General features: G+C 48.9%; 1 protein-coding gene and 2 long non-coding RNA genes across 4 annotated transcripts in view; 2 read left to right on the top strand and 1 right to left on the bottom strand.

The window, feature by feature from the left end:
- The window catches only part of FASLG (Fas ligand), an 18,067-nt gene extending 10,335 nt beyond the window's left edge, over window positions 1–7,732 (top strand). Inside the window, exon 4 of the mRNA XM_040566004.1 lies at window positions 164–7,732. Within this exon, the coding sequence (XP_040421938.1) occupies window positions 164–558 (395 nt within the window). The 3' untranslated portion in view covers window positions 559–7,732. The remainder of the gene's footprint in view (window positions 1–163) is intronic.
- LOC121074225 lies at window positions 297–9,988 on the bottom strand. Its single transcript, XR_005822209.1, has 3 exons — window positions 9,857–9,988; window positions 9,250–9,359; window positions 297–381 (listed from the first exon to the last, which is right to left on the bottom strand). It is a non-coding gene; the product is annotated as an uncharacterized LOC121074225 (long non-coding RNA).
- Window positions 9,856–24,658, top strand: LOC121074224. Of its 2 annotated transcripts, none has more exons than XR_005822208.1 (4): window positions 9,856–10,142; window positions 13,208–13,303; window positions 17,962–18,140; window positions 24,576–24,658. It is a non-coding gene; the product is annotated as an uncharacterized LOC121074224 (long non-coding RNA). The 2 variants fall into 2 exon arrangements; XR_005822207.1 differs by having other exon boundaries at window positions 9,856–10,494.

The raw sequence follows: 24,658 nt of genomic DNA, 5'->3' as shown, positions 1-24,658 counted from the left end.
ATGGCAGGTGAGAGCTCCCACCTCCCCAAGGTTGGAACAGACTTTTCATGCCGTACACACAAAAAGGACATAGAAAGCAGGTGACTTGTTGTGACATGGGGTGTAACTTAAGACATCTTAATGCTTGTACTTACTGCAATGCCTCTCTCCTTTTGGCTTCCAGGAAACCCCACACAGCGGGACCTCCCTTTGGAGTGGGAACCCATCTCCGGCCACGCTTTCACTAATGGCATTCAGTACCGCAACCAGGGCCTCGTGATCAATGAGACTGGCCTGTACTTCGTGTACTCCAACGTGCTCTTCCGGGGAAGCACCTGCAGCAGCCAGATGTTGAACCACGTCGTCTACAAGACAAATCCGACCTCGCCAGGCAGCCACGTGCTGATGGAGGACAAATACATCAATTACTGTGCAAATCAGAAAATGTGGGCCCGGAAAAGCTATCTGGGGGCTTTATTCAAGCTCAGGGAGAGGGACAGTCTATATGTCAATGTCTCCAAAATCTCTCTGGTTAGTTTTGAGGAATCCAAGACATTCTTTGGCTTATTCAAGCTTTAAATGGCACTGTTGGAGCGTGGCTGGCAGCCCCCCTAACTCTCCCAGGCATGTGCAGGAGGTAAGGGCTGTGTGAGAGGCAGCAGCCCCATGCCAGGCAGGGTTTCTTGCTAGGAAGAAGGAACCATGTTATGGCCTTCTGCATAAGTGGGCTCAAGTGACTGGTAAAAGCTCTAAACCAGGCCTCTGGGAAGCACCTAGGCTGTCCTGTGGTGACCTGAAGAGAATCACACATTTTTCTGCTCTGAGTAAAACAACAAACCAAAAACGTAGAGCATCAAAGATGCTGTTGAAACTCACTACTTGCTCAAGAAGGCTGTGCTACCTGAGAAGGTGCTGGGGCCTCAACGGCTTTGGCTTACATGTGGTGTTGTGCCCCAGGGAGCTTGGGCCAGCATGCATATGGGGACAGCTGGATGGCATTGAGGAGGCCCCTCAAGCTTGGACCATGCCATGCCACACCACAGGTGGTGGTGTTAGAACAAACTCAGGCTCCTTGCCCCAAGCAGTGGCTGCCCGCCCTGCCTGGGCATTTGGCACTGTAATTGCTGTCTGACAGATATCCACCTGCCAGGTGGCTTGTTAAGTGTGATAGATTTGTTTTTGTGTTAAATTATGGACTATTCCCTTTCCAGATAATGCTTCCAGCCCCCTTTATTTAACTTGCCCTGACAGCCTCACAAGGAATGTTCTGGAAGTGGTGGCGCCATGAGGGGGGTCCCAGCCCTGCTGAGAAACCATGATCTGGCTGGTTCCTCTCCACGCCGTGGGGCTGTGGGGGGATGGCTGGGGGGCCAGGTGCCCCCCACATGTCAGCCCCACTCACTGACAAGACCTGAGCAATGTGGCAGTGGAGGACGGTGAAGCCTGAGGTGAAAACAGTGGCTCCAGCCCCTTCCTGCCTTTACGGTGCCTCAGGCCCTCTGTGGAGACCTGGCCCTGGCTGCCACTTGCGTGCCCCCCTGTGAGTGTCTCCTGAGCAAAACAGGGATGGTAAATAAAGATATATTTTTCTAGAAAATGGCACTGTCCTTTCATTTGGCCCTGAAGGCCTTTGGTCAGGGTCTGGGACCCTGCTCCTTCTCCAGCACCGTGGCAGAAACCTGGCAGCTTGCCTCCACTTTACTCCCTGTCATGGAGCTCTGGGGCAACCAAAATGCTGGATCAGGAATGATGAGGTGGGCAGCTCAGACTGAGTAGCCCAAGCCCTGTTTGGCTATCAGGGAGGGGACTAATCTAGAAATTCAAGCTTGAGCTCAGGTGGTGGGAAACATTTTGAGAAGACCCCCTGTGCTTCTGAAAAATTGTTTTGGGTCTGTTTTGTGAGCTCTGTTTTGGATGTGGTGGCTGGGAGCTCTTCCCTGCGTGCTGGAGATGGTGTGCTGTGGTGTTTGGAGCTGGATACAAGCCTCTCCCCTGTCCCCATCTCATCTTTCCTCCAGGTCTCAGCTAGGTGTGGAAGTGCTTTGGAAGCAGGTCGGTCACTTATTGCTGAGCACAAGTGCTGCCATCCCCTAAAGCACCAATGCTCCCTCATGTGCCTGCTGGCCCCAGCAGCACTTCACGTGGCAGTGAGAAGGGCAAGAGAAGAGGTGGTGCTTGGTGTCGAATAGCATTCGCTGACTCCAGTGCCCATGAAGTGGCCATGAAGCTCTTCCCTTGCATGTGTTAACCTCAGTGCCACCTGCTGTGTTGCTACTGGGCAGTACAAAAAGGCTGTGGTGCCTCACTTTTTGCCTGTTGTCCAGGCTTCTTGTAACTCTGATGTGGTCATAGCAGCACACAACACTTATTTCCTTTTCCAGGGTGCTGCTCTCTGCTCTGTGGTGTGTGGCCTGTGGTCTGCTGTTGCCTGAGTGAGGTGAACACTGCACTTCTCATACAGCTGCTCCTACAGCACTCAGAGCTTTCCATTGCATTTCTCAGGAAGCAAAGTGCCTCTAAAGGTCAAAGATAACCGTTTAGGAACCTTTTTGGTTGGCTGTTTCTTTCCCACTGCCCTACCTCCTCCTGTTATCAGAGGGACAAACCACACAGTGCAGGGATAGGGGTGCTGGACCTGGACCTGTCCCGGAAAGGCTGGAAGTTTCCATCCCCTTCAGATTTCTGTTTACACTGTGTTGCTTTCTAGACATCCAGCTGGGGGGTGTGCATCTGTATGTGCATGTGCCTGTATGCTTGCAGCTATTTCTGCAGCAAAACTAGCTGAGCACATTGTGTGTTTCCTTTCTTTGCTGGCAAGCAGCTCAGAGACACAGGTCATTCAGCACCCAAAGGAAACTGGCGCCGAGGCTATGCACTCGGCTAGTGCTGTAGTAATGAAGGGCTGGAAAACTCCCAAAGTTTTGTATAAATCAGTACAGATTAGCTCATCTGGCCTCAGTGTAAACTCTGGGGCAGGATGTGGCAGTTGCTATTGATGCACATCAGGAGGGGGCAAGGATCCGTTAGCCTTTTTATCTGATGTGCTGATGTTTGAGATGGTGGCATGGGGAGGTGGACAGTGATGTTATAAATAGCGCTGGGGTCTCTCGAGGTGGACAGAGCTGCCTTTCCTTGCAGTACTAAGCTATGTACTTTTAGCCTTGCTCCTGAGTCAGAGAGTGGCTGTCACTGTGCTGAGTCAGTGGCACTGATGCCAGCAGCACACGTTTCTGTTTTGCGATCCTTTTCTTAAATAATGTTCCAACCTGCCCGGAGAAAAACCACTGCTTAGCTTGTGGGCTCTAACTAAAGATTCAAAGTAAGATCATGACAGGATCATACGACTTCAAACTGCACAGAGTTGATTCAAAGAGCGCATATGCCAGAGCAGTGTTATTGAAGCAATCTGTTTAATTAACAATCTAGTGAGCTATTCATTGATTGGAATACTTGCTTAATGTTAGCATTAAATACTCGATGATTATTTAATGTCGACATTGTTAATACTCCTGTGACCGCTTAAAATTATTTGATAAAAATATTCAAACAATTTAAATTTAATTTAAAATGCTCCACATATTTTGTTCCCTTCCCAGCAAGGGGATGTCTGTGACTGAAAGGCTTTTCCAGCTGTCTTGGCAGGGCTGACCATTGTGACATTTTCTTTCCTGTTTGAGGAAGTCATTCTTCCTTGCGGGTCATGTTTCTGGATTGCAGTGGTCTAAGCCAAGCTCCTCTCTCCTGAGGGAACGGCCTGGGCCATATGTGGAGGTACCCTGGAGCTTAGGCAATGTTTTAACAGTGCTCCAGGGAGCTGCTCCTCTGCGGAGAACGTGGCTGACAAGAAGTGACAAGCCCAGAGCGATCTGCTGATAAGTTTCTGTTCTGCTCCCAACACCTGGCGGGCTTTCTGGGGTTCAGAGCCTTTCTTCCTAGGCACAGGCGTGCTTTCCTATGTGATCTAGTTCAGACGTGAGCCAGCGGGTCTGTTGCAGGCACACCAAATCTCATGAGCAGCCTAACCCTTTACAGGTGATGTCTGTGTGTCTGGGGTGTGCAGCTGGCCAAACCTGCATGACAGAAGCATTCATGCTGCTATGTGGCCGAGCACAGTGAGCTGCTTGAGAGAGATGGGCTCGTCTGTGGTTGATGCGTATCAGACGGCATGCTCTATTTACCATGGTAGAGGAAAGGGGAGGGCAGTGTGCTAGTGTCTTTGAAACCTTGGGCAGGTTCTGAATATGTGCAACAACTAAAGTGGCAGGAAGGAAAGGACTGTACAGATCGGGTCTTTGCTTCTTCCACAGTAAAAGTGCAGTGGAGATGAGGGGAAGCCTGGCAAGCTCTAAGAGACACAGGATAAATATAAGAGGTGAGGTGAGCGATGAGCAGGGCAGGGTTGGGTGCACCTCCTGTTGCAGCTCAGCTTTCCCCCAACAGAGAAACTGCCTTCAGAGAAGGAGAAATAATCCCTGGGCAGCTATGGCCAGCATCTTTCGTATCCGACATATCAATAGTGCATCTGTGTCGTCTTTTTACCAACTCACGGTTACTCATGATGGGGAGGAAGGTCACTGGCACACAGTGAAGGCTTGAAGGGCATCTGAAACATGGAAGCAGAAGGAGCTGCTGCTGGTCTACAGCTGATCCCCAGCATGTGCTGAGCCAGCAGAGACTCAGACACATGAAACGGTGCCACAACATGGAGCGGCTCTCAGCAGGCTCACTCAGATATGCATCTTGGCTCAGAAACCACACAGCTTAGTCGTTGTAGCTAGCTGTTAAGATGTGTTATATATGACTGTTTCTGCAGCCCTCCAAAGAAGAGTGAGCATGAGTAAGAATGGAAGAACTGATATTTCTGAAGCCACTCTTGAGTCCCGTGACTTCAGAGAGAGCCTTCAGTTTGATCTGACAAGCTTCATTCTTGTTGCTTTTTTTGTGTGTGTTAATGTGTGTGTGTGCTTATTCATTTACCTGAAGACAACCTTAGGGTTTCTGAGTTTCTGTTACAGTATCTTGTGGGGTTACTCCCAGGTCATGGAACTGTAAAGAATCTGCAAGCTAGCTTTTTACTAGGCTGGCAAGGAGTGTTGTTCAGTGGTTAGAGAGCGGAGGAAGGAAGGAAGGCAGGGAAGCTTAAATATTACTATTATTTTTCTAGTGCTCAGAAAAGTAGGCATGTTACATCATGGTTACAAAAGTGTAATTTTAGGCATGACTAAGCGACTGAGGTTTAACGCAAAAGAGGATGAGGTGAGTAAGAAGAGAGGACGAGTTTGGATGCAAAGCGAGGGAAGTTACTTAGGTATTTGTGCTTTTTAAAAGACGAGGAAGAAAGGCATGACAATTTGTTGCTGATTCATCTCTTGGGGTAATGAGAGTCAAATATTCCATTCCCTACAGAACTGAAGCCCTGATAATCACAAAATAGGACTGCATTTTGAGGTGCAGGAGACTGCTGGCAGCATCTGCAACAGTGTCCTCCGACAGCTAGAGGTGCAGAGCTCCCTGGCCCCTGCCTGGGGTCTGACCAACAGCACTGCTGTTGGATCCCACCAAAAGGTACTGGTCTGGCAGGTGATTACCCAGGCCTGGACATCAGCAGTCATGGGAACAGGCACATCAGCTTTCTGTTGTGAATTCTTTCTTTGAAAATAAGCTTCTCTTTGATTTGGGTAGCAAAGAGAAAGTTCTGTGTGGAATAATAAACACTGTGTTTTTCTCTGCCTCTTGTCTCACTATTCCACAGCACGCTCTGTATGGCTCACCCCTCTCTAAGGAGAATAAACTCCACTTTGCAAACAATTTCTATTCTAAATCACAGAGAAGTTTGCATCTGTCACTCTGCTTCCCCTTCTCTACAGCTAGTTTCCTTTACCAACAGCTGAAAGTCTCCTTGCACAGTTTTCTTTTGCCACTGGGGATTCCTCTGGTTCCCCTTTATCCAGTCAGTCTTAGGGAGTGATAGCCTGCTGGCCAGATAATTCCCTAGGACACTCAGCTTGGAAACTTGAGCTGGCCTGGGGAGTAGCTGGGCTTTGAGCCACCTGAATGACTGTCATTAAAACAGACTGTGCTCTCCTGAGCTGTATGCTGGGGATGTGCATTCCACCTGGCATAGCTCATGAGATTTTTGTTAACACAGAGACAAAAGATTTCAGAAAAGTCACTGAGACGGAGATTTTTCCCTTCTAATTTAAACAGTCTTCAAGCTAGCTGTTCATGTGGGAGGTTGGATGGATATGAAGTTCCCAAAGCGGGGTTCAATCTGTTTATGGCTGTTGCAGATCTTGTCTATCAGTAGGTCAGACAAAAGAAATGGTATGAGCTGCCACAGTCTCAGTACAGCTCTAAAGGACATGCTGAAAGAGTGACTTGCTGCTATTCTCTCTATCCGTGCTCCCTGCTGAGGCACCTGCATGGAGAACAGATATCCAAGATTTGCCTTTCTTTAAAGTCCTGGAAAAGAAATCCAAATCACAGAAGATCAAGAATGCTTTAGCAGCAAGAGAATGTAATTTGCTCTAATTCCCTGCTTGGTTTCAACAGGACAGAACCAGGAGAAATTCAGCCTATTCAATAAATATATCACATTCCTGTGCTTGGTTTGGGAAAGGGCAGGTTGCCTGGTTAGTTTTTAAATAAGCCCAGAAGTGCACTGTTGCAGCCCGTGCAGTGGTCCTTGCCGTTGTGCTCTGAAATCAATCCTGTGAGTCCTTGCCACTGAGCAGCCCTGCCGGGCTGTGTGGGGCTTTGCGCATGCATTGTTTTGCTGCTGCGAGCTAATTTAAGGCTTGGTGTGGTAGGGAGTTGTTGTGGCTTAGTGAGCTACTCGTCTCTTAGCAGAGCCGTGGCCGCTGGAAACATGAAAGAGTTGTCAGCCTTTGAAGTTCTGGGGGTTGTTTCTGCCTCTTGCCCACAGCTGCACTTGCTTAATTTATCTGAGTTCCTAAGGACTCAAGTGCAGAGCTTTGCAAGGACTCTTCTATCACCCTACTCTAAATTTGCAGAGAGGGTAGGAAATGACCATTTTGAAGGCTTGCTTGAAATTCCCTACTCGCATCCTGCAGAGACCCTGCCTGCTGGGATGGAGAATGTGTCAGGCAAGGCTGTTTAAGAAGAGAAGAGGACAGTAATTGCTTGATCCAGCTGGAATCACCCTTAGGTATTGCCAGGTCTGCACGTGGAGCTTGTCTCCTTCCCTGCCCTGGTAGTATTTGTTTTATCTTCATATGCATTTTCTTCTGCACAGGGGCGTGTTCAGTGGCAAGACACGGTGTGTACCATCTGGCAGAACACACATTCCAAATAGTCACGGCATCGGGTGCCATCCCACTTACACAACTGATGTTTCAGACCTGGCGAGGCCACCTACACAGCGCTACAACAGAAGTACCAGTGCTGAGCACTGGGCCTTGAGATGCGTGACTTGCATTTTGATGTGAATGTAACTTGCTGGTCTGACTGGTCTTCACTCCCAGAGTGCCCATAAGGTAGAAAAGGTACAGCAATGGTTCCCCAGTCTGGGATAAAAGCTCAGGGCAGGCCCAGCATTTGTCAGTGCACTGAAGGCTACAAGCAGGCACTAAATCTGCCTAGGAGACCAAAGAAAACCATGCCACACAACTCCCCCCTTCCTATTTTACTCAGAAATGTCATTAGAAAAGCTTCTACGTACAAATCGTAGCAGAAGACATCCTGTGGGTCTTTTGGGGGTTTTATAATTTCCACTGTTAGCTCATATGACAGACTGAGGAGAGAAACAGAAAGCATGAGAGAACCTAAAAATGAGCTTAGGACCTTTACTGTGGGGCAGAAATGAAGCTGTCCCAGCAGGGGATGGGACACCAACAGCAGCCATTCCAGTTGGTACCAGGCTCTTCACCAAGGGCTGGTGGTTTGCTACAAGCTATTAGCAGGTGCTGTGAGCTCCTGTTCCTGTACACTGCTGCCTCTCTCCTGCAGGACACTGGCCTGAAAGGTCTACTTTCCATTTCAGCCAAAACTATCCACCCTCCCATCATCCTTTGGCTTCATGGAGAGCTAAGTGGCCAAAATTCAGCCCTGCTCATTGGACGGAACTAGAAGATGTACTGAGGGGATGAAGTATGAGAAAATGAGGTGGGGATGACTGTGGCAGACCTCAAGGCTGCTGTTTGGTACTGTTGGGGTTGAATGCAGAGCATACCAAGAGATGTGTAATCGCTGAATTATTTGAAAAATCCTAAACTGGCACTTGGTAGTACCGCTTTCGTTTCTGTCTTTCAGCTCGTTGCCTGTAAACCATGCTTAGCACGTAACTTTATAGGACACTGTGAAGAAAACCTTGCTAAGTTTTCCGTAGTGCTCGTATTGGGGTTATGACAAGCATTGAAAGTGCATAAGGAAATGGTGACAGTGGTGAGTCTTGCCCATCTGCCAGCCCACAGCCAGGCCAAATCAATGCACCTAGTTCTTCAGAGAGAGAATAAGGTCATACGAACAAAGGACATGACTGAGAGAAAATAAACTGATGTTTAAATCCTTAATCTTTAATTTAATGTCTTAAATCCTTAACTCTCCAGTAACTGCACTTACACAGCAAGCATTACTTCTCTGTACAGCCTTTTGGGAAGATTGACGCTTTTTAACAAGTTGCTGCTCTTTGCTAACTTGAGACTGTTTTCTAGTGATTTATACCTTTTGCAAGGCTAGTACTGCTGCTGAACACTTTGTTTTTGCTCTTAGGGGTGTGAAAACCTCTTGCAGAACTGTGGAATTGTCTGTAAGCAATATGCTTCACATTATTGGTTTGACAATTTGGTCTTTCTTTAACCCCTTTGACTCCTCTCATTCTTTACCTTTGATCTCCTCTGTGTGTGTGTGTGTGTGTGCACGCACATGGGGGGAGGAGGAGAGAGAGAGATCAAAACCATGATGACCCTGTAGCCCTGCTTTCTAAAAGCACTGTTTCCTGTGGTCTTAAAGAGCATGTTTAACACAGAGATGGGAACCTGAAGTACATTTGCTTTCTCTTACTGAGAGTAAAAGGGAGTGGGTAGGTGGTGGAGCCCCACACTGACTTTCAGTAGCCCCCAGCCTTGCACAGAGCTGCTGAGTCTGCAGGATGGCGTCTCTCAGGAATCCCTCCTTCCCCACACCACTCAATGGGGTCGTGGTCTGCAATGGCCCTGTCAGCACTGCAGATCTGTCTCCACCAAAGATAGAGCCAGAAATGCTGCATTCCCTCTTGGCATCCCTCTGGGCTGAACAGGAACAGTTGCTTACCTCTCTGGGGGAAGTAGGACTGAGCCATGTTGAAAGTAGTCGGAACTCCCAGCAGGAATGTTCTGTAGAAGTAGCACATCTTAAACCTTCTAGATGATTACTCCACACACCTGTGAACAGTGGAAATTTAAATAATAATTGTTACTTGTGGTGAGTTGACCCTGGCTAGCTCCCAAATGCTCACCCGGCTGTTTTCTCACTCTCCCTCCTCAATAGGATAGAGGGAAAAAGTGAGATGGAAAAGCTTGTGGGTTGCGATAAAGACAGAGAGATTACTTACCCATTCCCATCATGAGCTAAACGGAATTGAGGAAAACTAATTTATTCCCCATTAAAATTGATATAGATAGTGAGAGAGAAATTAAAATAACACCTCTTCCTCACCTGTGCTTCCTTCCAGGCTCAGCTTCACCCCTTCCCTCCTGACTCCTCTACCCAGTGGTATAGGAATGGTGGCTCTGGTCAGTCCTTAACAGCTCCTGTTTACTGCTTCTTCCTTCTCCCACTTTCCCCTGCTCCTCTGGGATAAACCCCTTCCGCTGTGGCCTCCCCAAAGCCTGCAGGGGAATCCCTGCTCAGGCAGCGCCATCTTCTCCCCTCCTCTCACCTCAGTGCTGCAGAGCCGTTTCTCACAATTTTTTTCCTCAGTCCTCGCTGCCAGGCAGTGTTTCGGCTTTTCTTAAACACTTTTACACAGAGCCACCACCTGCACTGCTGCTGGGCTCAGCTGTGGGGTCGGTGGTTCTGTTACTGAGGTGCTTGGAACGTTCTGGAACCCTCTGGAAATGGCGGCGCTCCACACGAGGCAGCCCCTGTGCTCTCCTCACAGAGACCTGCAGCCCCTGCGGCCAACACCTGGGCACAGCCACCCAGCTTCAAACAAAATCTGAAAGGTTTGGGAGGCAGCATTAATGAGAAGGACAGTGCAGCCACGTAATGTGCTTCAGCTCTGGGAAATTATGTGGGGTTGTGGCGGCCCGTGTGCTGAGGAAATAGCCTGCCTCAGGCTTGGGGGCACGGGCAGAAAATGGAAGGGTTTGGAAATGACCACTGAGGGGAAGAAACACCATCTTAGAGGCACAGCAAAGACTTGTGAGAAGATGGATGTAGCTAGGATGTTAAAAACAAGCAGTTATAGTCCCGACAGGAAGGATGGCGTCCCAGAAGTAGGGACACGGCCATGCCTGCCCTCAAGCTGACATCCAGCTGCAGCCATGTGTCCGATGGTGTGGCTCTGCAAAGCTGGTACGTGTGGTGTGAAGGCTGTGTTACAGGCGAGCTCTGGTAAAAACATCCCTGATGCTGCTGAAAACAAACCAACCAACCAACCTGCCATGCCTAATTAGGAGTGCAATGTGCTACTTTAGTACGAGGTGGTTTTCGGTGAGACCTCACCCATAGGCATTTTTCGCTATAAGGTTACGGTGAACTCAGAACTGTTTAAATTAAGAGGAAAAGCTGAAAGGCTTTACTGTTAATTACGGAAGTTAGAATACAGCAATAAGAGAGGAGTGAGCCTGTGGCATCACACCAAACTTAAGAGGAATAACTTTTGTTAAGGAAAGTTAGTTATTAATAAGTACTATCTTTGTTTATAGACAGGTTTTTTATTCCCCTTAAATGAAATAAAACTAAAAATAATTGCAGCCAGCACTGTAGCAGATAAAACTGTCAGTGACTTAGGCAGGACAGTTACAGTGTTTTGGGTTTACATTTGGAAAGAAATAGAATACAATAATATCATAACCATAACATAATGTTTTGTTTCCAATGGAAGCTAGTCAGCTGAACTTAAAGCTAGCCCATCAAATATAAACCCAGAAGGCCTGGAGGCTTTGTATGGAGAACATCTGATATATTTGTGTTTCTGACTGGAACTGCCTGAGCTACTGATATTAGTTTTAACTAATAGTTTAAAGCATTAATTTTAACCATAGTTTAAATCTCTGAATACATGTTGAGGACAGGCCAGTAGTCTGATGTCTGTTAAAAATGAAATTGCTGCTGTGAACTTGTAGCTAGTGACTGGAAAGGAAAGCCTGAATAGAAACTCAGAAGGACGCCTTTTTAGTAAGAGACAACTCAGAGCAAGGAGAGAGAACGAAACAGGTGTACGGAGGTTTACCAGCCCACTCAGTCCTCACAGCTGGGGCTTTGGACCAAGGCACTGGTGAACCCCTGCTGCCCCAATGAGGTCTCCATCAGCTCCAAGGCTTGTCCTTGTGCCACAGCTCCTCCCTGGGACTCCTCTCCCTGCCTTCCCCACAAAGTCTCGGGACCTTTTCCCCAGGCAGGCTCAGTACCTCCCTGAGGATGGGGCAGGTTCCCTCCTGCCCTCCCCTTGAAAACAGATGACAAATGCAAGATGACAGATGCACAAGCCAAGTGCAGCCAGATAACTGCTGCCTTGACAGCAGGTACCTGCCTTCAATCTCACTGCTGGGCTTACGTGAACTCATCAGCACAGTAATGGTGCTAGAAGTGTCCTGGTGGCCTGTATGGGGGAAGAGTTTTGCAGGGACTACTGCTATGTTTTTGGCCACCTGGGGAGAAGCCTGTTTGCCTGCAAACTCGTCTGTCAATCCACCAGAACAAACCCCACACAGAAAAAATTCTCAGTGTGGCGGTCTGTAGGGAATGCTGCTTCTCTGCTGCGCCATGGAGCCCTGCTAGAAAGTGCGTTTCCCAGCTATCACATAGAGTCTTGCAGCCCATTTTTGTGTCTTAAATGTCCCAGGAACGCCCTGACAAAGATCCTGAGACCAAACTATTTTGCATCAGGGACATGATGCAGGGGCTTGAGAACTTGACTGCAGGTGTAAAAGCATGAGAGAATGGTTCACTTTTCTTTTACTTATTGCTGGGCCTTCTTTGTCACAGCTAGTTTCCCCTTTGAAATAAGAAAACTTCGGAGTGTGAAGTACTTTTTCTTTTTTTTTTTTTTTTTTTCCCCAGAACAATGCATGTTTGATCTCCAGGCAGCATTTTCCCACGCAGTGTTTGCTGGCAGCTGAAATCTGTAGCCGTGGTTTGCACTCTGCATTGTATTTTTCTTTGCTCTTTATTTCTGGTTGTTTTTTTTTTTTTTTATTTTTTAAATGCCTTTTCAGGTGACGCATGATTCTTATTGTTATCCTGTTTGATGATTTATATGTTGCTTGTCAGCATTTAGTGTGCTTTGATGTATGGTGGCATCATGGGGTGTGTGTGCACCTCTCCATGTGTCACTGAAGTCCTCTCAGCAATCTGTGATGACTCATTTTTCTTATTATCCTTTTTGTGTGTGTGTGTGTGTGTTTTTTTTTCCCTTCACCTTTGTTAATGTTTGCATGAACTTAAGTCCAGAATATACATTATTTCAAAGTTCCCTCTGAGGGAGATGTTCACTTATAGTAAGATACTGGAATAAGTAGCTGGCATTGAGATGAGCGGGGAGTGGGAGCTTGACCGGAGATGCAGTACCTGTAGTAGGTGAAAAATAGCCTAAAATGTGAATGCTGGCAGGTTGCAGCCAATTGTTCATGTGTGTATGTGGATGAATGTCCAAAAGTGAACTAATTTTCACTTACCACAGTATCTAAAGCAGATGCAACATCTCTAAAGGCATCTTCTCTCCATGCAGCTTTTATGGTGGATAGCTGTATGCCCAGGTAAAGGAGGGTATATGACTGGAGGTGGAGAAAGAAAAATGCAGGAAGGAACAGTTCTTGTGCCTGGGAGAGTTTCATCCAGTGCATTCCAGCCATCCTTGTGCTGTGGCAGGAAGCATGTGCAGATAGTTGCAAATGCCCCAAAAGAAGCACTCCTGATGGAGAAAGGATGAGGCAGAGCAGCTAACATTGTATGGGCTGTTTATCCCACCCAAAGGTGGCTACAATACAGTGGTGGAAAGGTGGTCTGTAAAAATACTTCACGTATCTTGTAAGCAAGGTTTTAGTGTTCTTCTCCTTTGCCACAGAGTTTTGCTTTGCCCGCACGAGGTGGGACCTGGAAGCTGAGGAGTGTGAACACCCCAATGGCTGTGTCTGCAAGGCCTGGCCGAAGAGTGACATGGGTGAGTAGCCAGGAGATATGTTTGGGGTTATGATGTGTGGGGCTGTGGCAAGTGTTGGGGAGTGGGAAATGTCGTGAACTCCTTGCCAGCAGGGGGAGGCTGTGAGAGGGAGGGTTTGGGGGCTGACTATGCAGAAGGGAGGAATTATATAGAAGGCCTTCAAGACCAGCCTGGATGGTCAGAGACCTCATGCAGGTGCTGTGATTCCCACATGCATATGCATACAGGTGTGTGGGATGCACCAGAGGCTGCAGCCTGATGATGCAGTTGCCTTTCACTTCTTAAGTACGTTAGATTCACAGAAATAGTATCCTTTGTCTCAGAGCCTGGTACCTTGGGGACACTACACTGAGCTGATTCTTTGCAGTTCATGGGCAAGGTCATGTTTACAGGGGCATTTTCAGCTGAAGGGGAACAGAGAGGGTAAAAGGTGTGGCCACACACATTAACCATGCAATCAAGGAGCGAGCCTGAAGAAGGATCCAAGGATCCAAGGGGCTTGGGGGAGAACTAGGATTTGGAGGAACATTGGCAGGGATTTCCACACTGAATGAAGCCAAGGTTCTTCCAGATAAAAAAATTCTTCGGTGGCATGAAGAATGCTGCATACAGGTCTCATCTGCAGGTAGGGCAGTTCCAGTCTTCAGCACCATCGCACATGCACCACTAGCCCGCAAGCTAAACCAGTGTCTCTGCCCTGCCTGAACTACTTGGCCCTGTCATGCAGTGCTGCCAGGAGGACTTGTGGTCTGTGTTGTTATCACCCTCATCTGCCAGGGCAATGTGGCACTGTGACTGGGTGGTGTGATACTTCCAAAACAGCCCTGGAGACAGCAGGGCACAAAGGTGATTCATAAATATTTGCATTCTGCAAATGACTCTTCTCCTGGGACGGGTGAATCACATCTGCTGGTGGTGAGGGCTTGGGGTGAGATCAAGCCCTTCTTTCCACGAAGGGTGATGGAGTCTTCCCCAGCCCCGATGCTTTAGCAGCATGGCCTGTACCTATCTTGGGGACCTTTCGGAAACTCCTTCCTCCCTCCTATTCAGCAAGCTGTCTGCCTGATGCTGCAGCAGAGCCCATTCCTTGTGACCAGATGATTCCTGGGACAGCACCGAGGGTGCACACTGGTCCCACGTGGCACCCCCAGCCTGGGTTCCCCTCGTGCTGCTGCAGGCTGGTGTTTTGCCTGCTCTGGAGAGGACCCTTGTCTCCTGCATGGCTGCGGTGACCGTCTGCGCTGCCCTCCCTGCTGGGTGGGAGGTGACGTTCAAACATTTCCATGATGCACGGTGGTGGCAGGGGCAGGAAGCGCTGATATTCTCAGCTGTGAGGAGACCTTCTTCCCTGGGATTGGCGGTTTTAGTCTTGGGTCGGTTGTGTGACCCTGGGGACCAAAGCAGGGCTAGCAGCACTACTGGCTGCCTGGCTGGCAGATTTACCTTGGGATTATCTTAATTCCAGAAGCAAGGCTTGCCCTGTGCCTGGGAGACAGATTTGCTTTGTGGCTACGGGGTGAGGCGCTTGCATGAATGCGTGTTCTCTACAAAACCTGCCTCCTCCCTTGGAGGTCCCTGAGCTTGGGGAGGCTCCCCTAGGAAGTGGTGCTGGCTCCCAGCAGGTGGTGTCTCTGCACTCAGGGGGATAGTCTTATTTCAGGGAAACTCTCCTCCAGCAGAAAGGAGGAGGAGAGGATGTGCAGGAGGGGCTGAACAGCTCCTCCCCGTTCTAGGCACCTTTTGGGGTGACAGGCTTGTTCCACCCGTAGGTGCTTGCGGCGGGCCATTCCCCGTGACGGCTCTCTGCCACCTGGAAGGGAACGTAACAACAGCAATCGTGATAAACAGCTCAGGGCTTATTAGAACAACAGATAGAAACAGAAAATGTTTCCTCTTTATTTCGTGTAAACACAGCTACAGGAAATTGAGCTACCTTGGGCAGGAAGCAGAGGTTACTGAGGACAGGGACAGGACAGCCAGCAGGGTTTAGAGTGCTTCTGGCAGTGATCTTAATTCCCCCCTCCTGCTCCAAAGAATTGTCGCATCTTAATTTTGGGATGGAGTCTCAGGAGCCTCAAAGGGCTTTGGTATGGGGTATCAGGGGTGTGAGGCCCGTAGCCTGGGAGACAGTCTGCTTTGCTGCGCAGCCTGCACCTTGCAGTCATGGCTGGATGAATGCTCTCAGGAAACGCTTTACAGGGAAAAAGATCTGAAGTCAGGACAGTTTATGAACTGCTGCAAAGAAATATACAGAGGCCTTGAATACCGTGGAAGGGAGGCTTAATGGGCACATTAAAACGAACACCCTGCTTTTCACATGCAAATTTTCAGGCTTGTTAATATGTGACTTCTGGATGCAGATACCAAATGCGACCGTGCCAAAGCAGGTTTTGGCAAAAACATGCCTGGATTGCTTTGTGAATGTTAAATGGGAAGCTGAATTCAGAGTAATCTTAAAAGCAAAATCCATGGGAGGCTCAAAAGAAGATTAAGATCCAAATAAGCATTTTGACTGAGTCCAAAGAAGTTAGAGATGGCTACTGTCAGTAATGCCTTACTGAGACTATTCACCAGCTAGAAGAATAATGCTACTTCCATCTGTATCCCTGCACAGATTCAGGCAAACAAGACTGTATTAAACATCTTTGGGACTGGACGTTTGCCACTTCTTTTGAAGATTTTTCACGTAGGTCTCTTGGGACCAGTGTGGGCTGACTGTGATATGAAGTATATCAAATTGAAAGTTTAGGTTGGCTCATTAGCAAAGCGCTCAGAATTGATGTGAAAGCAACGGGGTCTGAATTGTCCAGAAGAGGCATCCCATGACACCTCTTCACTGGACATAGTTTGCAGCCTTCCATGGCTCTTGCTCTGTCTTTGGTAACCCTAACCTTGCCAAGGGATGGGTCACTGTTGCATTCATTGCTAAGCACACAAAAATAAATAAATAAATAAATAAATAAATAAACGACGTCCTGAACAAAGTCAAGAGAACTCTCACAGGTTTGGAAAAGACTATTTTTGGGTAAGCTGGGCCTGCTGTGAGAACTGGAAAAAGGTGAGAGGAAAAAATAAACACCCAGTAATAAGATTTTCTCTGATTTCTGACCTGCCTAGGGGCCTCATATCTTAGAGTCTGAAAGAGGTTTCTGAGAAATTATGTGCTAACTTTGAATCCTTGGAAGAGAGGGAAATTCCAGAGACTGAGAACACACAAGTGACATGTTACAGTGACCAAAGAGCTAGTGTCACAGCCAAGCAAATAGTGGGAAGCAGTCAACAGGGAGGAGCTGAAGCTGTCTGTGTGGGCTGGATGGCTCACAGGTGTTCTCTGCAGGCTAGGCTTGCAGGTGCTTTTAATTTCAACCTGAGTCGCAGTCCCTAAGGGTTCTAGTAGACTATTGCTAAAGAGACAGCAAAAGATATCTAAAAGCAGCTAGGCTTGTCCTTGGCAAGCAATTCTTTGTGGCTCATCTGTGGGAGGGAGCAGAAGCGTCTTTGAGCTGGAGCAGGCAGACAGAGAAGCAGAGAGCAAAGAAGGCAGCGGGTGACTTTCATCCCTCCTACCTCCTAACTAGCTTCTGTAGCATCTACCTCGTAGTGAGACTGCAGCTTAAACTATAGTGTTTAAGGACTCCGAGGGAGCAATTCAGTTCAGGCTTGTAACTCCTGTTTTGGGAAAAGAGATACAGAAAGCTCTTTCTCTTGCTGGAGAAAGGCCTGAGATCCACAGGTAAAAAACAGCCTAACTGGTGAAAAAACAAAACACCTGGTTTGCCCAGGAGGCATGATTAAACTGCAGAATTCTGACTGGATGTGTCCTCACACCTGTGTGGAGAACAAGGTTCAGCCAAGGCTAAGGACCTAATTGTGCTGATTACTTAAAGCAAGGCACGGGGTGGTGGGGGGGAGGGCTGGTTTAGTTATTCTGCCCTGGGGGGAGGTGAAGGTTTTGTGCTCTTTCACCTTCATGCTTAAATCCTGAAGTGTATTGTCCCGTGTAGACCTAGGGCATAACTGGTGACTTGCATTTTGTGCTCACTAATATCGGGTGCCTGATAAAGCACTTCAAAAGGGGGGAGCCTGGTTCTTAATAATGCACCAGCTATCTGTTACTGGGCAGTGCAGAGATTAGGCAGAGGCTGGGGCTTCTGGTCTGCCCAGGAGCTGGTGCTGTGTAGAACCATGTCTGAGTTTGGGACAGCTAGTAGTACAGAGGCTGGACAAATGCTGAATGCAGCAGAATCCTCTTCAGCAAGGACAACTGATACTTGGACTGCAGAGAGATTTGTGCCCCACGGCTCTGAAAATCTCCTCGATGCTGCCCAGCTATGAACGTAGTGAGAGGGGTGCCTCTGTCACCTTTGCTAAAGTGCAGCTCCGCATCACCATTTACAGGCCTCCCCACGCTTCCCCACAGGAGTGGGTGCCTCTGAAACCTCTGGGATTGCAGTCACAAAAATACTCTTCTGCGGCCAGTGACCCAAATGTGAATCCTGCCCATGTTTGTTGCACAGGAAAATGCAGTCAAAGGGGAAAGAGTGAAACTCGGCTAACCAGCAGCTGCAGAAGGATAGAAGTGTTTACAAGAAAGGAAACCACCTGTGATTTCAGTCTTGATTTTACCTGACCTGGGCTCTCTTCCTGCTTCCCCCCAGGCTGCTGCTGGACATGTAATGGCTTAAGTGACTACACTTGTGTGTGGGGCTGCCCAGCAGCGTAGGCACCTCACTGGAGAACTCCCAACTCTCCTGCCATAAACCCAATGGTGCAGACTGGGATGTGCTGGAGCGAAGCAGGCACTGGATGGAGCTGGCTGTGGGCACTGCTGTGCAAGGTAAGGGGGAGAGTGACTCTGCAGCTTTGTGGCAGGGAGGGGGCCCTGCTCTGCGGCCAGGTTGGCTGTCTTGCCTGGCATGGCTTTGATCCTAGGAGTGGTGTTGGGGGACATCTCTAGGTGGTTTGTCTCAAACTCTCTCAGGCACTGTTTGATCAGAAGCAGTGCGGTACACTTGCTTCCCCTCTGAAAGCTGATTTGGCGAGATAAAGTACTCTCAGTCTTGATGCCAGTAGGTATTTCCATTAGACGTTTAAAAAAAATAAATAAAAAAGCCCTTTTCCACACCACTACATCAGAGATAGAGCAGCTCTACCCACACTCAAATGTCTCTGTATTTCAGTAGCCTGTATAAAAAAAAAAGAGCAGCAGCAGGATTCAGAATAAATGGATGTCTGTTGGTGCTCCAGAATTAGATGGCAACAGTCCTTGTATAAAGGGGTCCTTTTACCTCACTCCATACCTTGTCATTTTGCCCTGTTATGCCTCAGCTGAGTGCTTCCAGCCTTCTCTCTGCAGTGGTTCTGAAAAATATTAAAGAAACTAGGAGGTTTTGGATTAGCTGCACTGGGGAAATGAAATGCAAAACCCTTACTTTAATCATGTTAGTAACCTGCATGTTCTCCTCTTGCCATGGTTTAAACATCAAAGCTGAGCATCTTCCTGTAACGGACCTCAAGGCTGTGCTTAGAGTGAGGCCCTCTTGATGTAGCACCTATGTAAAATGTGCTTGTCCGTGGTTGATGAGTGAGGCTGTAGGGTGGAAGCCCTCCTTCCATAAGTTCCTGTGCAGGTGTCTGAAAGGTTTTGAGTGAGGAAGGCTCGTTCCTCCTACCTTGAAGTGCTCTGTCTATCCCTTAATGTCTCAATTTCTCATCTATGCTGAAGTGACTTACACCCCTTGTGAGATGTGGCTGTGCAACCAGAGTTTCTCAGGGTTGTTGTTTCTCCTGTACGAATTGAGCTTCTTTTAAAGCAGGAAAAATACCATCTCTGAGTGATGTGCAGCTTTGGTGGTTCATGCTTCTTGCTCCTGCCTGCTCCACCACGACCAGTGACTTTGTCTTGCTGATAGCTGCAGTGCAAGTGATGTCTGGTTCTGGATTAGCCTCAAACCTTGGGTCTTCCAGAGAAAGTGGTGATGCAGTGGGCATAGAGAAACACATTCCTGGCAAAGCTAGTTTACTTTTTCTTTCTGAAGCCCTTTTGTCTTGCTCTAAGCTCCCTGTTTAAGCAAAAGCATTGCAACTGTACTGGGTTACTCATCCTTACCAAGGGATGTGTGTTTGTCACCAGGTTTGGGACAACATAGTGTTACCTGTTTCCCTGTTAACAGGAGACAGCTCACTTAAATACTTGTTTGAACACCTTGTCTGTATCTTTATCATTCTGGTTGGTGAAGGGAACTGATTTTTCAAACTCCTTGTAAATCATCCCCAAAGATAGAAGATCTTTGTGCTACCTGGAACTCTGTTGTTAGGACTAGAATGCTCCCATGATGCCTTTTCCCCTGAGGTTTTACACCATTTTTGACTTCAGTGTGTTTATTTGCAGAATGGTAATTCTGTGAGCGTTACTCCTGAAAATGCTACCTCTCAGCCTGGATGCATAGGCAGTGGATGTGGCAGAGGAGTGGTGTGGGTGGCCAGTGCAATGGAACACAGTCTTTGTTATTTCTCCCATGCATTGAGCTTTGTTGTTATGCAGATGGTTTTCTTCTGGGTGAGATGAAAGGTGCATTGGTAACTTGGGAAGTATAGAGATTTGTACGTAACAACTGCAGCTACTGGGCTATGCTGGGAAGGTGTTTTGCCCATCCTATGTGGTTTGTTTCTGGCAGCCACAGAGAGTGAGGCAGGGCTGATGAGGATGTCCTTGTCTGCAGGTGTGTGGGAGCAAGTCGGAGAGCTGTGACCAAAAGGAGATATGGCCCTTTCCTCTCCCATAAAGATGTGTGCAGGCAGAGGAGAAATGCAGATGGTAGGGCAGCATGGCATGGAGCAGACGGAAGGGCCCTGAACTCTGGGATACACGCGCTGTGCTGGTTTATCAGCCTTGGCACGGGGGAGGAGAGATGCAAATGGCTCGACACACTGATGTGATAAATGTTAGACATATTCCAACAAGTAGGGAAAAATACCATGCTCCTGGAGATTCTGCCTGCCCCCATAATCACTTACATCTGCATTGTTTTTACCCTGCCCACGCATTTCAGCTGCTCCAGTAAGCACATGAAGAAACCACCCTCCCACTGCCAAGTGACTCAGACCGTCACCCCTCCAGGAAACTGAGAGATAATCGGCTGATAATGGTGGCTCCTCCTTAGCTTCAGAGGCGGTGGGACACCTCTCAAATAGCTGCTTGCAGCAGCTCCAGAGGCATCCCCACCTCCTCAAATTCAAATGTGCTCTGGAGATCAAAAAGCTGAACTCTTCAGCTGCAGCCTGGGACTGGGTTACCTTTGCACGGTGCAAGCGGGACTCCTCCCGGGGGTGGCTTTTCTCTTTCCTGCCTTGTGCTGGGTTGCCCTTTGAGGTTGCCCGCTTTTCTTCTCTGCCCTCCAACCCCTTCCTCCATGGCAGCCGTGTAGCACAGTGTCACACGTGGGATGGAGCAACTGTGTTTCTGTGCAGAGCAAGACAAGGATGCCCAAACCTGAGCATGATGGGGAAGCCCAGAGCAGGCAGGTTAGGAGGAGCAGGGCCTGCCGGAGCAATAGGATGGCTGTCTTGTGCCATTTGGGGGCTGTTTGCTTTAAACTGGAACCTCAGAAAAACAAGAGCAAGGCAGTTTATGGGTGCAGAGTCTGGCACATACACTGCTGCCAAGGCAGTCCTGATACTTTGTGACACTTGATTTCCCCCCCCCCCCCCCCCCCATCAGATCTCTGTGTTGTTCAGCAAAGCAGTGAACACTCAGGGTTTCTCTTGTCCCTCCTGCATGCCCGGATGTGGTGACCCAGGGCCATCTGATTGTACACTGGCTGAACCTTTACAGGTGTAACCCCACAGTCACTCCCATCTGCTCCCCTACCATCCTGGTTCTGAAATAACACTGAGTTTATCTTGATGGTGCTCTGGGGCTGGAAACAGATGATTCTCATTTCAAAGTGGCAGGATAGAAACAAATTAAGGCTGAAACTGGCTGCAATGGAAGCTCCAAAGTATCTGACAGGGTAATGCATAAACTGCTTTGAAGAGAGATCTGCTGTTATTCAGCACAGTCTGCTCAAAGACACCTTGCTCCATGCGCATCCAGCACTGCCCCTTCATCCTGGCAGGATATGGCTGCCAAAAGTCACAGTGGTGGCTTTTTTTCCCCCCAGAGATGCACACTGGTGCCTGCAGCAAGTCCCTGAAGGACACAGCAGTGCCCGTGGCACATCCCTGCAGAACAGGCTGCTGTGGGAGAGCTGAGGTGAGGAACTTTTTGAGGCAGCTCAGTAAGTGCTGCTTTCAGTTGTGCTGTCCCGGGGGCTGTGCTTGCAGCACAGGGGGGTGCTTTGATTTTACTTCGACAATAAAATAAATGTCGGTGCTGGTCCTGCACCACATGTGTTGTGGTGCAGGTGAAGTTCGAGCAGAGACCGCTAGATGTCTGTATAAACCAGGGTTTGATGTGCAGCACTCCCAGCTGTGGTTTATGAGTTTGGCTTATAAATAGCAGAGATGGGGCACAGATTTAAAAATCACAGTTTTGCTCGGAGAGCACAGAAGGGTGGCTGCAACAGAAGGGGGTCAGAGGCAGGGTCCTGCAGCACAGTGTGGGATGGTGCATGACCAAGCGTGGCTTGAGGAGCCAGGGTAACCCTACAACCTCACAGCACTCTTTAGGGATGCATTGTAAGATCACTACCAGAGCTCCCAGCAAAGAGCCCATGCAAAAAGCCAGTGAAATCTGTCCCTTGCAAGGAAGTTCATTTTGTTTGTTGGCAGAGTTTTTTGTTTTTTGCTCTTTGCCTACAGTGAATCTTTCCAACTGTAGGCCTGACCCCACCTCCGTGGTATGGTTCAGTCCTTGCAGTGTGAGAGGTTGGAGCAGTTGTGCTTCCACTGGCAAGAAACTGCTTTCCGGCCTGCAGCTCGCCTATGAGGTGGGTGTTAAGCTGTGTACCAGAGAGCTTTCAAGTCTTATTTCTGAGGGAAATGCAAGCTCTTTAAAGCTATCAGGCTCCAGGCCCAGGCTCTGGTCCTCTAGGAAAGTCTGCAAAGCTTGTCCAGGATTTTCCTCGTACACAATGAGGTCTGATCTATCTCCACACCACCCCAGCAGCCCTGTGTCACTGAGCACAGTGTCTGCTTTCTTTGAGCAAGAGCTCACAGGTCTCTGGAAGGAGAGGTTAAGGTAGCTTCAAGAAGCCCTGCTCCACTGCTGGTAGTGATGTGTGTCTGCTCCCCCAAATTCCCAGGTGTGCTCGTTGAACCCGTGTCCCACCCCAGAGAGCTGTGTTCCCAAGCTGGGGCAGCTTGCTTTGCTTTACCTCTGCAAGACATGGTAGGGTGCTGCCGGTGCTGTCCACATGCATGATGGGAGGGAGAAGAGGAGGAGGAAGAGGCTCTCCTAATGCTTGTCCCCACGCACGATTCTCCCACTAGAGGGCAGGGAAGCTCTGCGAAAGAGCAGGGTGCCTTCAAAGCCTGCTCGAAAGAGCGGAGCTGTTTCTGGAGTGAGAGCCTGCACCTGAGGAAGGATCCATGCCTCTGCCTCCTAAAGGGCTCCTGGGGCTGGCTGAGCTCGCTGCATCCTGGTCTGGTGCAGGAACGGTCCCTCCATCCCCAAACCCCATCCCATCTTGCTCTGCTCCCCCTGACACCTCTCTGTGTCTGTGTGGACCCTTCCTGCTCTGCTCCTCCTTCTTCTGCCCTTGTTTCAGCTCAGGCTGGAGCATCACCTTAGCCTGCCCAGGGCATGTGGCCCTGCTGCAGAGGTTTGGGGAACTGTCCCAAGGGATGTATGAGGCTCCCTGCACAGTGCCTTTGGCATTTCTGATGTCTCTGACATGCAGGGAAGCAGAGGACTCAGTGGCTGGGTTTTAGGTGAGCCCAGGCACCTGGACTGTAAAAATGCAGGGGTACTGTTTGAGGTAGAAATGACATCAGCATGGGCAAGGAGGGAGTAGCATGTCCCCCTCGTGTTGACTTTGCGAAGTGATGGGAAATGGCCGTGGGACTGTGCCCTCTTACAGCAGTGTGTGTTAATCCAATGCAACCTGTGGCTGAGGAGGGTTGGGCCCAGGACCCAGCCACACCTGAGCTCCAGCCTGCTGGTGTGATGGTGGAGCTCTGGGGGTGCAGCAGAGCTCGAGAGGAAGTGCAGCTGTGGGAAAATGGTCATTACATGGTGTGCTCCTTGTACTGTGTCATGCCAGATGCACACAAAGTCCCTGAGTCAGAAGACTTCCTCGGGCTGTGGCTGGAGGCTGTCTCTGCCTGGGAGTGACTGGTCAGAGCTGTGGGTGTTTTAGATTCCCAGGAATGTGGCCGTGCTTTTTAAAGATGCACACCAGACCCAGGCTGTGCTCGTTGCCTGAGTTAAACTCAGCCTGCCAGCCAGCCTGTCAGCCAAGTCACAGGCAGGGCAGAGAGCGCTGCTCAGCAGCACCAGGGCCTAGCAGCATGCCAACAAGGCCAGTGCTTTGGAGCAGACAACCTGCAGCATCTTGTGTGATGCAGCTGCTTGTCTGCAGCGGGAAGAGGGACTTGCACTTCTGCACTCAAAAGTAGCAACATGTTGGCTTGGGTGAATATCTGTGTTGATGGAAGAGGCTGCACTAAAAAGACATGGCTGTGAAGACAAATCCCCTGAAAGGAGCTGTGCATGTTTTCTTGAGAGCAGTCTGCTCTGTGCAGCACTTCTGGGGGTACATCAATGCAGCCAGGCTGAGTGTCTGCAGGTTTAGCATGGACTTCGTTCCCCTGGTGAGGAAAAAGGGGCTGTGTGGTTTCCCTCACCCAAGCTAGCTCAGGTACCACCATGCTGCTTCTCAGGGTACAGAACGGATGTTGTTGAGCTGGGGCTGGGCTGCAGTGACTGCTGGCAGCAATCACAGGGCACGCAGCATTCAGTGCTCTCGCACCCTGGTCTGAGCTGCTGTGAACTTTGAGCTCGTGAATCCACAGCTGTCTTCAGTGGGCTTGTTTACTGGCTGGAGCAAAGAAGTGCTCCAGACAAACAGGAACTCTCTGGGTGTCTCAGCCTTTTGGGTGCTGAAAGAGTTCTGGGACTTGGTTAGATCTGGTTTACCTATTAAAAGAACACATATTTCTGACTTCTCTTGAAGGAAGCTTGGGCTTTCAGGAAGATGTTGCCTAAGGATGTCTGTGCCCAATTAGAGTAATGACGATTGGGATTTATTCCAGAGACTGTTTGTAAAGCACTGAGCAGATTGTGTCTCTTGGTGATCCTATTTTTTTTTCCTTTTTTTTTCCCTTCCAGTTAGCAAGGCAGTCTATGGAAATTATTTGAGACAGATACTCTTTAAGTCCTGGTATTGAGCAAGCTTTGATATACCCTGTGAG

This window comes from Cygnus olor, chromosome 8 (genome assembly GCF_009769625.2).
Source record: "Cygnus olor isolate bCygOlo1 chromosome 8, bCygOlo1.pri.v2, whole genome shotgun sequence".
Taxonomy (NCBI): domain Eukaryota; kingdom Metazoa; phylum Chordata; class Aves; order Anseriformes; family Anatidae; genus Cygnus; species Cygnus olor.
The sequence above is the reverse complement of the archived record's forward strand: the minus strand, read 5'-3'. Positions and strand labels throughout refer to the sequence as shown.